Source organism: Fistularia commersonii, chromosome 32 (assembly GCF_037954325.1).
Source record: "Fistularia commersonii isolate RoL2024-O1a breed Wild chromosome 32, RoL_Fcom_v1.0, whole genome shotgun sequence".
In the NCBI taxonomy this organism is placed as follows: Eukaryota; Metazoa; Chordata; class Actinopteri; order Syngnathiformes; family Fistulariidae; genus Fistularia; species Fistularia commersonii.
This window is the reverse complement of record NC_141315.1, coordinates 3,350,256-3,366,023: the sequence shown is the minus strand read 5'-3', so window position 1 is coordinate 3,366,023 and position 15,768 is coordinate 3,350,256. Positions and strand designations below refer to the sequence as shown.

At 42.5% G+C, this 15,768-nt stretch overlaps 1 protein-coding gene across 1 annotated transcript; it reads left to right on the top strand.

Moving 5' to 3' along the window:
• The first annotated feature begins 1,799 nt into the window (after window positions 1-1,799).
• med1 (mediator complex subunit 1) lies at window positions 1,800-12,824 on the top strand. The gene is made up of 16 exons (XM_086139726.1): window positions 1,800-1,947; window positions 3,024-3,130; window positions 3,633-3,711; window positions 4,312-4,366; window positions 4,683-4,815; window positions 4,996-5,024; window positions 5,135-5,206; window positions 5,395-5,469; window positions 5,611-5,774; window positions 5,912-6,023; window positions 6,155-6,279; window positions 6,576-6,703; window positions 7,329-7,530; window positions 8,001-8,096; window positions 8,234-8,339; window positions 8,426-12,824. The coding sequence occupies exons 1-16, from the start codon at window positions 1,830-1,832 to the stop codon at window positions 12,264-12,266; spliced, it is 5,442 nt and encodes a 1,813-aa protein (XP_085995852.1). The 5' UTR covers window positions 1,800-1,829; the 3' UTR covers window positions 12,267-12,824.
• Window positions 12,825-15,768: the final 2,944 nt, after the last annotated feature.

Genomic DNA, 15,768 nt, shown 5'->3' with positions numbered 1-15,768 from the left:
CCTAGGCACTATGTATATCACTTGTCTATTTATTATCTTCTAAGGAGCACTCACTGCAAAACTTCACTGTGCCTGCACGATGACAATTAAAAATCTTGAATCCTGAATTTTCAATACACTGGTCTTTCCAATGTTATGAAAAGGATAACCCGGTGGAAATTACTTGAAACATATGGTCAGCGATTTTGACAATCGCTGTCCAATCAGAGAAACTGACAATAAATTGTGAATTTATTGGGCAGCAAAAATGAAAAAGGCAGCATTAAATATAACCTGATGATTACGGGGAAATTATTTAAAAACCATTAAAATAAACAACTTGTGAAATAGATATGAATATGGCAAAAGCCAGTGTGGGAGGGAGGGAGTCATGACGCCCCCAGCATCATTCTGGGAGTCCGTTTCTTTCTATATCAGAGGAGTCAAAATGCTAATGACTTTTCTGCATCATAAACTAAACATGTACTGCCTTCGGAAGCAGGGTTTAACTTTCTTTTCTTGAGCTCGTGTTTGACTCTGCCCACTGAACTCCCATTCAGACATGGCACTCACACACCTTCCATGCGGATTAGTGGCGGTTTAGTAAGTGTGCCAGCTCTGCTCCCGTGCCACCCCTTCCCTCAACACAGAGGGGGGCTCCCACTTGGCATGGCAAGGTGAACTAGCCTCTGATTGATGGGCATAGTTTCAGCCCGCGACTGTGCTCCCCGTGGCCCGTGCCTCCCTTTCCTTTCTCCTACTGCTGTTTTGGCAGCAGTGCCCACCTTCTCTTCTGTGCCAGGCAGCCAGCTAAAGCTCCTGGTGGGCACATCAATTACATAGCAACACCTCCCCTCTTTTCTCCTGTCTATCTGTGTGTCTGTCCCCTGTCTCAGGCCATGCCAATCTGCTCTCTCTCTCTCTACATCACCACTGCGGCTCATAGCTATTGCTAATCACATGCATGTATGACTGTGTGTGTGTGTTTCTGATCTGTTTTTTTTTTTTTGGATCATGTTTTCAAATATATCTTTGTGTATATTACTGCACACGTATTCATACACACAAGACTGCTCCCTCTCTTGGGCAGGTCATAATGTGTTGGTGGGAAAATCCTCCCCAGAGAGCACTTACTGGCAGTCTCAGCTGTAGGCAATAGGCTCAGGTGTGTGTGTGTGTGTGTGTGTGTGTGTGCGTGTGTGTGTGTGTGTGTGCGTGTGTGTGTGTGTGTTTATAAATGTGCGTTTTTGTGACACACACACACATGCATACTTATTTATTTATCTATCTATTTAAAACCTATAAATTAATTCTTAATTAGTGACATAGTAGTCTGATATACTTGTGGCAAACAAGACATATTATATAAACATACACATCGTAAATACGGTCATCAGGCATTATTCCATCATAATTTTGGATTTTGGCGCTGAGATTTTTTTCCTGGCAAAACATGAATCCTCTAGTCGTGGCGATCGTACGCCATCTGGAGTTCACTGTTTTCCCAGAGTCAAACGATTGAAGAACATTTAAATGTTTAGCTCATTTATGCCCCTAAATGTTACCCAGAAAAGACTATTAAATGTGGCAAAGAATTTTACCTCTTTGTAAGTATAACAAAACTGGTGCAGTTTGAAGAGTAGAACGGGTTCCTGTCTAGAAGCCAGAAAAGCATATATTCCCAAACCAGGGCAACTGTTGATGGGCAATTTTTAACCTTTGAAAATAAAAAATAAAGAATGTGATAGAATGTGAGCACGAAAGTGATAATAAATGAGCATCCACAGATCGAGCTCCGCGGCAGTACGGAAGCCCGGATGGGGGCGCGGGGACGCGGGGACGCGGGGACAATGGCGGCCGGGCCTGGTGTGTCCATGCAGGGCAGTCCTGCGACCGAACTCTCCCTCTCGGTTCCACCCGGAGGAAACCAAAGCCACGGGGACCGTGTCAAAACCGAGGAGGTGACAGGTAACCGCGACGCCTTCTGATATTCCGTTCAGCCTGCTTGTCTTTTGTTAGCACGCTGACGGCTCGATGGGGAAGGAAACCTAGGCTAGCGGTTTGTTAGCCGGCAGCGGAGCTTCAAATAACACCTCTTATAACTCATCTCTTCGAGGTTATGACTACGTTATTACAGCTATTCCCTTTCGTATTACAAGGGGAGCACGGTTGCTTTCAGAAAGAATTGGCCTGATATGTTGTTTTGCTGAGGGTGCAGCTACGTTAGCTATTGAAAGTGAACAACTAGTTAGCAAACAGTCATTTTGCTCCAACTATTGAACGGAGCGTGACATGACACACAGTCGCCGCTTCAGCTTCAGCGTCAACCCGCCTTTCGTTTGTTTTGTTTTCTTTTTTAGCATCGTCTTCTATTCAAGTAAAAATCTAGGCGCTTGGGGTATTAAAATACATGATCGGAAAAAGCATTCTCTTAGTATTAAATGTTTTTCTCTGTACGATTAGCGTCCAGAATATCTGTCTAAATAGTTCCTTCAGGTGACAGAGTTGGTTCTAAGGATGAGATGTTTGACTTGATTTAGTACCGAGGTTATTAGTTTGGCTGGCGGGCCACATTTCTTATTTAATTTTTTTGCGCGGGTCAACCAGGTATCATGTAAATGAAACAAAATGAAAATTGCAATTGAATTACTAAAATTTTTGGGCATTTTATTTCAACTTTAAAATCATTAATGATCATAGAAATGTACTGACATTATTTTGTACACAATCATCCATCCGAAATTAAACAAAATAAAAGAACAAATCTAAATTTAGTATTTATTAAAAATACTTGTGAAAATAGTCAAAAAAAAATTGTTTGGCGGGCCAGATAAAAAAAGCGAAACATGACGGATGTGGCCCAGGTCTGATTTAGTAGCTGTCTTGGAGAAAGCAAAACTGCATCTTCAGGAAATTTGAACGTTTTTCACCTTTGTATTTTTTTCAATGAAAGAGAAACTTTATTGAGAGTAGAGTGACATTGTGGACACATTTCATAGTTTGAGTGCCGTAAGTATAAGTATCATCTTTTTATCTATCTGCAGAGGCAGAGAAGCAAACTCGCATGGCTGCTCTGCTGGAGAGGCTTCATACCAAACACAACGCCTCACGGCCGTGGCAGGAGACATGCAAAGTCGTGCGTCAGGCCATGGTGAGACCTTTTGCTCTGCCAGACATTTTCATTCTTTCACAAGGCAACGTTTTAACTGGTAGCCGGTGAGTTCTGTACTAAAAGCTGTCTGCCATTCATTATGATGCCAGCGGTTGAAGTGGCTGTCATTGACACGACATACCTCTGGTTTGGTGAAACCAGAGAAGAGAATATTTCATCTATCATGCAACTACATCTGATTAACATGTCTTGCCTTTTTTGTGGAAGGCCTTTAGTATTTTTTTCATTTCAGGGCCAATATTAACAGGACGTCAGGCTTGCAAATCCCATTCACCATTTTAATTTGTGTGTAACAGAATGTTTGTGGCACCAGGTGACAGGGAAGTCATCTCTCAGTCATCAGTTTGAATAACAGGACCAAAATTAATTAATTAGACATAAGCCAATGAAAAAGAATATGAATATTACATCTTTTTTAAAGCAAGGTTACATTTCTCCAATGCTTCTCTGACTGAATGTTTTTGTTTACGCTTTCTCTCAGGAGAAGCGAGGTATGATGAATGCTGCTGGTCACCAGCTGTTGCTTACCTGCCTGGAGACCCTACAGAGAGCACTGAAAGGTGAGACCAAGAGAGCGTTTTCTTTCACACTATACCATTTAAAAACATATATTTCTCAACTATTTGCATTTGCTGTGATTCTGATTGGATGGACTTAAAAATTGTACTTGACTATTGTTGTAATGGTACTGATTGAATTATTGGTTTGTTGTTTTCAGTAAACTTTGATTTCATAGTATCTTGAATAACAACAATTCTAACATTCCATACATCACATTAGAACCCTAATAGGGTTAAGGAAAAAAAAGTTTATATTTGACAATGTGCGTGCATATGGGCATCTGTGTATTAAGCAGACAATTACATATATTTTGTAGTCAGTAATTTTGTGGTTTCAAATTGGAAAACAACACTTGTTTTTGTATTTTGAATGAAATATATTTCCATTGCTGCTGGAATATGTGTTTGTTGCATTGGTAAACTGATTGGCTCACAATGTTGTAGCGAACTTGATCGTTGCGCTTAGGTTGTAATACAGTATATGAATTCATGGACAAAAGAACTCTGCCAAAAATCCTATTTCCTTGTCAAGGAACAATTCTCAAATTCTCATAGTACAATTCTCAAAATCCATATTTTTTGTTCCCCTCTTTTTTCTAGTCTCTTCTCTGCCCTCTATGACTGATCGTCTTGAATCCATCGCTCGTCAAAACATGTGAGTTTTCTCTCTTTGGCTCTTATTTCTCATCATTGTACTGGATCTCTTCTTGCTAGCACTGAAATGGACATATTTTTTACTATAGAGAAAAATGCTTATTTGTGTTATTTTAGATATAACGCAGCAACATGTTATCTGTGTTTATTGATTCTTATTCATTACTAATTTGTTTTAAAGGGCAACAGAAAGTGTAATGCTGGGTTTCACAAATTGAACTAGGGCAGTCAGGCAAATCTTTATTTTTAAATATTTTTATTTTATATGTTGCAGTGTTATTACAATCTCTACAAAATGTATTGTCTCTTCTGCGCAGGTTGGGCTCCCACCTTAGCCCATCTGGAACTGAGTGCTACATTACTTCAGACATGTTTTACGTAGAGGTGCAACTTGACAGTAGTGGCCTGTTAGTGGACGTCAAAGTGGCCCATCAGGGAGAAAACCCTACAGTCAGTATAAAACATATATAATAGACTTAGTAATCAGCTCACTGTCTTACATTCCTTTTGATTCATTTTCAAGCAAGCACTTGCAGTGCAAATAAAATACAATGTCCAAAAATTGTAAATTTCACTTCTAGAATAACTTGCTGGATTTCAAAATAAATCATACAATAATTTGTGTTACAGAGCTGCCCGGAGCTAATTCAGCATCTAAGGTAAGAATGGGAGCAAGTATAAGGTCGTCTTTCAGTTTTATCGTCTGATGCAGGCACCAAATACTCATATTTGTTAGAAAGCCCCACCGTTTTTTCTGGTTTATCATCAGGGAGAAGAACTTTGAGGAGTTTTCCAAACATCTGAAGGGACTGGTTGAATTGTACAAGCTTCCTGGAGATAAGTAAGCATGCGTATAGGCTTTATGTGTGTCTGCTGAAAACATGAAATCCATGTTCTTAGTATTAGTTGTATTAGTGGTGTTTGAGAATATTACAATTCACATTTTCAAACATTTGATACGTCGCTTCATACGTCCTTTGGTTTCTTTGTCTATTATGCATAATAACATACTCAATCTATGTATTCCAGTAAATTGAAAACCAAGATGTATATAGCGCTGCAGTCTTTAGAGCTTGATCTTACAAAGATGATGCACATGTTTAGGTGAGTTTCCAAAGCCTTTTCTATTACACAAATTGTACGTTTATTTCATTAAATTCCGTCACACTATGACTGACATGACTATAACGGTCAACAGGATAATTGTTCTTTCCAATGACTGCTTTTCATTGGTCTTATCTGCAGGTTGGCAACCAATGCTAATACAGTAGAAACTATTCTTCATGGCAGCGTGGGCTTGCTAACAGCAAGGAGTGGTGGCCACCTTGTTTCTCTTCAGTGTTATGTATCCCCTTATGACATATTTGAGGAGGGAACAGGCATACACCTTAACTTAACAGACAGCAATGGTATGTTCACAGAGGGGATGGACCCATTTTTAAATTCCTCAACATTTGCCACCGAGTCTGTTGTATGGTAAAGGGATGTACAAACCCGCCTGTGACATCTGTGTGCTTATGTTTGTGAACACTGATTCTTTTTAAAGTGCCACGTTCTGTGGGTGTAAGTGTTTCTGTCACTATCGAGGGAACAAATGCTGCCTACAAGCTTCCGATTGCTCCACTCATCACTGGATCCCACCCAGTGGACAACAAGGGGTAAGGGTGAGCCTGTCACTTAATCAGAATCAATACTATATTGTTGTCCAACTGTGCTTCATTTCAGTTTTGAAATGACTAACTAAATAGTCGTAGCACTGACGTTAAGGTTTGTAATTTGTTTCTTTTAGTACGCCTTCCTTTTCTACTGTCACAAACTCCAACTGTGTGGACCTGCCAGCCTGTTTCTTCCTCAAGATGAACCGCCCCATGCCTTTCTCACTGTCCTTTGTTCAGAGACTGGGCAACGCAACTTGTAAGTTTCATGGCTGTCAAAGGTTTTTTGATATTTCTTTGTTTTCTTTAGTGTTGCTAACAGGCAGAACAAGTATCCCCCATATATCATCGTTTTATGCATTTTTTTTTGCAAGTTGGTGATAGGAAGGAGTCTTAAGAACCACAGGAATGTTTCCTTTGAGTCCCAAAATCAGTGCAGATTTCTTCATCAAATGCATCAGACTGCTGAGTGATTCGTAGCGTACAGAAATACCAAGTGTACCAGGCGTACCAGGAATCCAACCAAGTTTTTCATTAACCACTTTTCTCCAACAGCTATCCCAGTCTTTGAGACTACCCCCAGCCTTTTGCCTCTGTATCAGCTGATCGTACAGAGCCAGCTTCAGCTCCTGGAGGAGGGGAGCACCGCACCACTACCTTCACACAACATGCACTTCTACTCAGTGAGCTGAACAAAATTACACCACACACACACATACACGGCAAAGAAAAAATATACTTTTTAAATCCTACATCATCACTGCTACTCACAAGACTGTTCATATGTGACCAGTCATTAGTTTACAAAGCCCAAGTGTTTAAAGTCATTTTCACATAACAACAGACCTAGTTAAAGAGGTTGCAATATTGCTAGAATCGAATGTTTTAATTTGAGGCCTGTAGGTCTGAAATTTAGCTGTGTGTGAAATATTGCCACCAAATGTATTTTGTTATATACCCATTGAAGGGTACTTTTCTATTGGCTAATTTGTCAGTAGATCAATGACATATGGATTATAGTTATCCGCGTTACTTGTAGCGTTCACTGGATATTATATTGAAATATTTTGTCACTTTTCACAACCAGCCAGCACATCATTTTAAGTGATTGCGGTAATGCATTTCATTGTCTCTAAGCCCTCAATCTCTTCCTTTGCTGAAAAAGGCTATCTATAAATTCATAGTCTTTGATTAAGGAATTTCCTTTGCATGACAGAAAAGATGAATAAAGAAAAGAAAATACACTCAGCTAATATTGAAACACCAATGTTAAAAATACTAATCCATACAAAATGCTCCACATTGCAGGTGTTACCTGACCAGCAGCACTGTTATTTCCTGAATGGTGATGCTCCAGTGCAGGATGGCCATTCTCTTCAAGGAGCATTGGTGACCAAGATCCCTTTTCGCCACCCAGCACAGGTGCCACTTCTGTTGGATATCATTAGACACCAGGCAGCCTACAACACTTTGATTGGTAGCTGTGTGAAACGGACTTCAATCAAAGAAGGTGAATATTTTGTGTCCAAGTCAATCGATTTTGCTTCTCTTCTAATTGTACCTGTTCAGATTTTTGGTTTACTGAGGGGAATTCGTTTTAAATATTCAACCTTTTTATGTGCAATAATACTGTCATCCCAATGTGCAATAATCTACTAAATATGTGAAATCTGGACAATATCTCACTTCTGACTATATTGTATTCACTGTGTATGTATCTAGTTTTACTGTGGGTGTTAATTTGAGACTTGTTTATGCATGCATGTGTGTGTGTGTATGTGTGTGTGTGTGTGTGTGTGTGTGCTTGTGTAAAAGTGAGCTGTGCATGTGCTGAGTGTGAGTGTGAGCAAGGCTGCGATCAGCACAGACTGCACATTCTTTTTGTTGTATTGCACTTAACAATGACAATATAAAGCTGTTCTTTTTTCTTTTCCATTTTGGTTTTCTACAAAACTTGCATTTGTCCCCTTTCATGCTCAGACAATGCCAGTCTTCTGCAGTTTGAAGTATGCCCTCTGACCGATTCAAGTTTCAGTGTCTCTTTCCAGCACCCGGTCAATGAATCATTAGTCTGTGGTAAGCACTCATTCCTTTTAAAGTGTCATTAATCCGACATATTTGGGAATTGACTAATAGTTCATACCTGTGCGAGTCTGCGATTATTACTATGAGTTGTTTTAAATTTAAACCCTCTCTTCCTCCATTGTTTCCAGTTGTAATGGAAGTGATAGATTCAAGACAAGTATCCTGCAAATTATATAAAGGACTCTCAGATGCTCTGATCTGCACTGATGAATTTATTACCAAAGTGGTCCAGAGGTGAGGTCGTTATTTTCCTCTTTAATGCACTTGTTATGTTTTTGTTGAAATGTTGCTTTTTATTCATCATTTTGTCCCTCTTACAGATGTATGTCCATCCCTGTGACAATGCGTGCGATCCGGAGGAAAGCGGAGACCATCCAAGCAGACACACCAGCCCTCTCTCTGATTGCGCAAACAGTGGAAATTATGGTGAAGAATAATCTGCCGCCATCTGGCAGTCCCACCTATAACATGGCTACAGGAGATGTAAGTAACACAATGGGACTACCTGGACTCACTGGAGGAAGCACACCAACTGGAGGAGGGCCCCCTGGAGGACCAAACTTTACAGGCCCAATCACTTCTCTCTTTGGGATTTCCCGCTCAGAAAGGCAAGCCCAGGGGGCAGAGTGTCAAACCCAAGGCGGGGTGAATGCTCAGCAGCAGTTGCAGCAACAGGCTGGTCAAGGTCATTCGGACGACTACAGCAAAGTCACCCAGAATCCAATCCTGACAAGTCTTTTACAGATTACTGGGAGTGTGGGTTCTAGCCCAAGCTCCCAGAATGCACCGCCACCCCATCAGACTCCACCTCCAACATCCTCGCCTGCTAGCAACACTAAAAATCACCCGATGTTGATGAACCTATTGAAAGATAACCCCACACAAGATTTTGCTACGCTCTATGGTTCCAGTCCGTTAGAGAGGCAGAATTCTTCCTCTGGCTCACCACGCACGGACAGCATGGGAGGATCTTGCCCGGGAAGTAGCAACAAAGGCAAGAAGAAACGCCAACGAGTGACTGAGAAAGGTGCCATGTTGCCTGGAACAGCTGCGAGTGGTGCAGGTGCTGCGTTGGGCCTGAAGTCACAACAGGTTTCCTCCATGTCCCAGCACCACCAGCATCATCAAGTCACACATGAGGACGATTTCCACCGCGAGCTCCTTTCTATGGATGTGGATCCATCGCAAAATATCTTTGACGTAAACCTGACAGGTGATGGGTTGGATACACCCCATAGCATCACTCCAGCTCCTAGTCAATGTGGAACCCCACCCTCTGGCCCAAGCATGCCTTATTCACAAGCTCATGTCCAGTCTCAGCCACCACCAGGTAGTGGTCCACCACGCATAATGCACTCAGATGGCATGGGACCAGATATCACCGAAATTTTGTCAGATTTACCTGAGCAAACGGGCAAAAGTAGCAGCGGAGGTCATGGCCAGCACCCCCTGGGTAGTGGCGCAGAGGATGGAGGCACCCTAGGCACCCCCATTCGCGACTCCTCAAGTTCAGGTCAGGGAAGTGCGGTGTTTGACTCGGCAGACATTTTCAACACCAACAGCAATGAGAATCCTTTCACAGACGCTGCAGATCTAATTGCTGAGGCGACTGGAACTGCCGCTACACCCACTAGCGACTCGTCTTCCACCAACTTTTTCCCCGATGCTTCAGACTTTAACCCAGACCTTTTGACATCAGGCCATGGATTCTCTCAGAACTACTTTGATGACAGTTCTCCAAGTGCAGATGGAGACATTGACCTGGTCAAGGGGTTTGGCGGAGGTAGTCAGCAGAATACCCCATCAGGCACACCTCAGAATCCAACGTCACATGGACAGAGCACCCCAGAGCCCTCATTGAAGGACCCTTTTGATATGGGAATTGTTTTTGTGGGCAACAGTGGAGGTGGTAAACCACTCCTTGGGCAAGCACCTGATCTGGGAGATACTCATGGTGGAGGATCTCAGAGTCCTCTCATGATTGGACTTGTAGCATCAAATGTTGAGTATAAAAGTGCAGAGCCCAAAGTTAAACAGCAACAGGGACCCATGCGGCCAAAGGATGAGAATGGTGGTAGTGGAGGGAGTAGCTCTGGAATGGGGAGCATTTCATCAGAGGGCAAACAGGTCAAACGTAGCAGGACTCCGTCCAGTGAGGGTAAATCTAAAGACAAGCCACTTAAACGAAAAAAGCTAGACCCAGATGGGAAGTCCCCTTCTCATAGCTCTGGGGGGCGGCCATACACGCCTCCGAGTGGTGGCTCAGGGTCTGGGGGAAGCCTGAGCGGAGGAGGCTCTAAGTCTCCCGGTAGCTCAGGACGCTCGCAAACTCCACCTGGTGGTGCCACACCACCAATTCCCAAAATCACAATACAGATCGCTAAAGGGACCATTACTGGGGGAAAAACGTCATCACATAGTGGTTACACATCTAGCAGCTCCGCCTCGAGCAGCACAGGAGGATCGGGGGGAAATAGTAGCAGCAAAAGTCACCATTCACACTCCTCCGGGAAGATCAAATCCAAAGATGGATCCATTACACAAAGCAACAGCTCCAAGCCAGGCAGTGTCGGAGTGGGCGTCGGAGGTGGACCGTCTCAGTCGAAAGGTTCCTCTCAGGGAATGGGCGTGGGCAAACCAGGATCCTCTCCAATAACCAAACATGGGCTGTCCGGGCCGGGAGGTAGCGGAGGTGGAATTGGGAGTGGTGGAAAGATTAAGAACCAGGGGGGAAAGCCTCCTGGTTCTCTCATGAATCCCAGCATAAAGCCCAACATCTCCCCTTCTCACTCTCGCTCCAGCAGCTCTGGTGAAAAATTGTCCTCCCCCATGAAAATCCAGCAGTCACAGGTTCCGGGAACACCTCCTACCTCAAAGGCAAAATCACCAATGGGCTCCGGGGGTGGTAGTTCTGGTGGTTCAAAGTCTTCCTCTGGTGGGGGTATCAGCTCCCAGAAGCCAATTGGAGGTAGCTCCTCTAGTTCTGCATCATCATCGTCATCATCATCATCCAGCTCTTCATCTTCATCTGGTTCCATGGGCTTTTCTGGAGGCTCTCAGTCTCAGTATGGGGGAGGTGGGAGTGGAGGGGGTGGAGGATCGGGGGGAGGGGGTGGAAGCGGAGGGGGCGGCGGAGGTGGCGGAAGTGGAAGCGGAGCCAGTCAGAACAATGCAAACAACCCAAATGCCAAAGGAAAGTCTCCTAGTCGCAACAAGAAACCCTCTCTTACAGCAGTTATCGACAAACTGAAGAGTGTAGGCGGTGGAGGCGTGGGAGAGGATGAGGTCGGGACACCAGGAGGGGGAACTAGTTCTGGATCAGCTCCAGGTAGTGTTCCTGCAAATGTTACCGGCAGTGGACCTTCAAACATGGGTCCATCCAAGCATGCCCCGTCCTCCCAAAGTGGGGACTACAAGCGAGAAAAGTCTGATAAAGATGGTAAAGCGAAAGGGTCTGTGTCAGGGGGAAACAGTGGAGATAAAAAGATGATGGACTCCAAAACAGGAGGGGGCAGTGGGACTGGTCTGACCAAAATTATCATTAGCAAACCCGATGGTGGCTCACCCAGCATCAAGGCCAAAGTAACACTTCAGAAAGGAGGGGAAGGAGCTGGTGACTCAATGCGTCCTCAAATTTCAAGTCTCAAAGCTTCCCCTCTCTTCAGTGGGTCTACTCCCAAACATGACCGCTCCTCACCTAGCCACAGCCGCTCGCCAGGATACACCCCGCTCAACCACGACAGCGAGAGTGAGTCGGGCAGCAGCTCCGTCGCCGAGAAGTCCCACCAAAACAGCCCGAGCTCGGATGACGACCAGACGATGCGCCCCCTTCCCACACAGGATTACATGAGCTCCATACCCCTTAGCTCAGGGGAGAAGCACAAGAAACACAAAAAGGATAAGAAGAAGCAGAAAGAGAAGGAACGGGAAAGGGACAGAGACAGAGAACGGGACCGGGATAAGGACAAAAAGAAGTCCTCCATGTCCATGGGGCCGTCCTCCCATCCAATAAAAGCGGACAGCTGGTCACGATCACCCATCTCTGCCTCAGATTCCTCTTTGTCCATGCTCACTTCAGAGCGTCCATCCAGACCAAGTCCCATGTACATGAGAAATGAAGATGACGATCTTATGGATTCAGCACTCACTGGCAACCTCTAGTTTTATTTCTTCACTTTTACTGTACTAGGTCATCTTTTGGAGAGAAAAAAACATGCCTTTGAACATAAAAATGGAACTGTTATTTATTTTAGTCAATTCACATGTTGGAACTGGATATAATGTTGTGGCTCTAAATGATCACTGACTCTTAAAGATTTATATTAATGTTCTATTTTACAGTTTGAGTATTATTGTATAGAGGTTAGGATACCAGGCTTGTGGGAAAGTAGTTACTTCTCTGTCATCCTGATCCTTGCTAGTTATAACTAGTTTCCTTTTACACACAACAAATCTTTACTTTTATGTCTTTGCACAGTTGTTCTGTGGTTGGCTGACTGTCATTGTTTAATAACCTGCCACAAAAGAAGTCTGTCAAAGAGAAAATGATATAATGAAAAAAGGGGACTGCAATAAGTTGCCTTTTTTTCTACTATATTTGTAGATTTTGATACAGCAACATTTTTGGTGATAATGGAAGAAAAGAAACATACTGGTATTTTTTCCCCTCTAACTGTTAAAGTTTGGGATGCCAAAAATAAAAATAAAAATTCTGGGAAACACTCTGTGTAGAGTTCTGTACTTTTATATTCTTTCTTTATTTTCAGGTAAAATGTAAGAATAAGACAACAAGCAGTTGTGTGTCCAGCAGTAGCAATGAATGCAATAATAACTTTTTAGGCACAACCATCAAGATAAATACTCAGATGTGGCGTTAGTAATTGGAAACCATGTGGCGATAAGACCTCGGTTTAGATCCAACACTAGGCGGCAGCAGTGTATCAACCCGCTTCGTCTTGCACAATTGCTACTCACATTCCCAGAGGCAGTGCTTAGAGGTTAAATAAATATTCACACGTTCATTCATGGCTATTAGACATGAACACTCGAGGGATGAAGCGGAAATAATGCAGGGCACAATAAAACAGACTGGTGACATGCAAAAAGGATATTAGTGATCTACAAAGAGATTTCTTTTCAGTATTTTCATGTGATTTTTTTTTAAAACATCAAGAGAATTTGTTTTCTATGAAAATGATCCACCAAAATCTGTAGTTTGAAGTTTGGAAAATGATTCTGCATCAAAAGTGCTTAAAATGTGCTCCAAATGCGTATATGTATTTGGTAACTTTAAATGAGCTTGGTATTTACTTGCTGAAGTAGTAGTAGCTCTGAATGTATCTTCAGAGTAACATTAGACTACCCCAGAATTAGCAAAAGCTGAATATTTAATGGTATGTGTTTGTGGCATATATATATACTACAACTACATATATATATATATATATATATATATATATACATACATGTCATATATATGTATATGTCTATGTGAGTGTGTCTTATGGTGAACCTAGTTGCTTCAGAGAAATGTGATTCTCAGCTCATGGCATGAGCATTATTTATTTTGTGACTTTAACAGGCATCAGCTTGCCTGAGGCATCAGTTTAGTGGTTGGTTGGTTTCCCATTGCTGGCATTGTCCTAAAGGGTTCAGCTGAAGGGCCCCTGTGGGAGGTCATCTAACCCTTTGTACTGCTGTATATATACTAACTTGCCCAGAGGATGGATGTGGGAAATTGTCCCATTCAGCTAAATACTTAGCAAACAACACCGCGTGAGGTTGTTTGAATGTCACCACTGCCACAAGTCATATCTGTCCTTGTACGAACACATCACTCGTACACTGTATGGCAATATCAGGGGTGTCCTCCCGCGTTTGAACTCCAGCACAGCCTGCCCTTCAAATATCCCTGCTATCCCTAAAGATCCAAATAGTATTGGTTATTCAAGAGGGTTTGCGGTTTTCAATCAACTACACAAGTAGGAGGACAGTAGATGATTGAGAGGCATGGAAAATGCACATGCAATGGATTCTATGGGGTCTCTGTACAAGGGCCATTATAACATTGCTATTTATCAATGTAAATCCTGCAAAAAGACGGAAAATATTTTCAATTTAAAAGCCCCCTTGTTAATAGCATTTTCATGAAAGTCTCACGCACAAGCATAATACAATGCCCTTTTTACTACCATTTACAACTTGTGTATTTACCACTAGTCCTCTTCAGCCATCTTTGTCAATGCTCTTGGAATTAAAAGCTTCAGTCTGTGAGCTCTGTGCTTTCTTTTTCCCCGCCCGTCGCTCCTTGACTCTATTCAAGCTTTTCAATCTGCTGATCTGCTCTTCTCGCCAGCACAGATAATTCCTCTTTTGTCAACGCCTGCCACTCAGAAAGTCTGCCTTGCTTCTACACATGATCTCCTAGTTTGCTATATATCAATGTCAATTTTCCTTCATCTTTGCATCCTTTGTGAACTCTTTCACTGTCTCTTAAAAACAAGGCCAACAGTGGATCGATCATATTACTGTGTAGTTTTAAGTCTCTGTAGGGTAAGTAAAAACTTGTCAAAATTTCAAGCGCAATTCTCCGTGTGTTTGTACAAACTAAGAAATAAAAGATGTCCCTTTCATTCATCCTGTTAATAAAGCAGAAGCAGACAGTATATATTTGATAGAGGACTGGATGGATGGAAGTGTGTGGTTTCGCCTAGTACCGTTTCTGGATTTAGATTCAATTCAGATTCTTATTCCAATAACATTCAGTCCACTTAATCCGGATAGCGCGTTCGTCTCACTGACTTTTATATTCAGGAGGTAAAGGACAACGCAGCAACTGGATCTGCAGCCATGCTCATCTGTTTTGCTTGATAGTGTGTGTCACCCTCTATCTGTCCAATTCGCCAATCATGAAGCATTTCTGTTATGTGATTTTTTTTATACCTCTGGTGTCTTTTATTGCACATAAGGAAAAGCTGCATTCCATGGCACCGTGGTATGGAAACAACCTCACAGCTCATCCTGTAGATAAGCAGGGAAGAAGAGGCAGTCATTTGCCAGTTAGTTAAGCTTTATAGCTGTGCAGAGTCGGCTTGTGGACGACGAGCAGGAAAAACGGGGGGTAAGCTGAGGAAGAAGGGAAAAAAACAAGAGGAACCAAATATAGATGTGTTTTCTGTCTGAAAATATAGCATTTGTAACCAAAGCTATTGCTATGGCAAGACAGCCACAGACAAACCCCACTTACTCTGTCAAGGAAAGCAGCAGCTTACAACATCAGTCTTAATTTGAATGCTGCATGTGGAGCAAAGTGAGTTTAAATTTATTACACGTTTACTTGGTTGGGCACTTTGCCTCTAAATTGCATTTTTATGGTCATGTAAATCAGCCTAAGTGGCAGCTGAATAATAACTGTTCTGACAAGACACTGAAAGCGATTGAAAAGCAGGACTGCAGTCCAATGCGATGGAAGAGGATGTCATTTCTCCCGGCACACGCAATTCATGATAACTTCACCAAATCAAATCTGAGGTAATCATCATTCACTGTTATTTATGTACCTGACTGCATTATGTAATGAACTACTGAAAAGGGTAATATCTCATACATTTCCATGCATTCTCCACTCCTTCTGTCATTTTGACATATTTCTGTGAATAATAGG

Bases quoted from the DNA above. Each gene is read 5' to 3' on its own strand.
- med1 (XM_086139726.1), top strand. From the start codon at position 1,830: ATGGCGGCCGGGCCTGGTGTGTCCATGCAGGGCAGTCCTGCGACCGAA. The intron at 5,470-5,610 runs GTGAGTTTCCAA...TCTTATCTGCAG, and splicing joins AAGATGATGCACATGTTTAG to GTTGGCAACCAATGCTAATA. The intron at 7,531-8,000 runs GTGAATATTTTG...TTTCATGCTCAG, and splicing joins ACGGACTTCAATCAAAGAAG to ACAATGCCAGTCTTCTGCAG.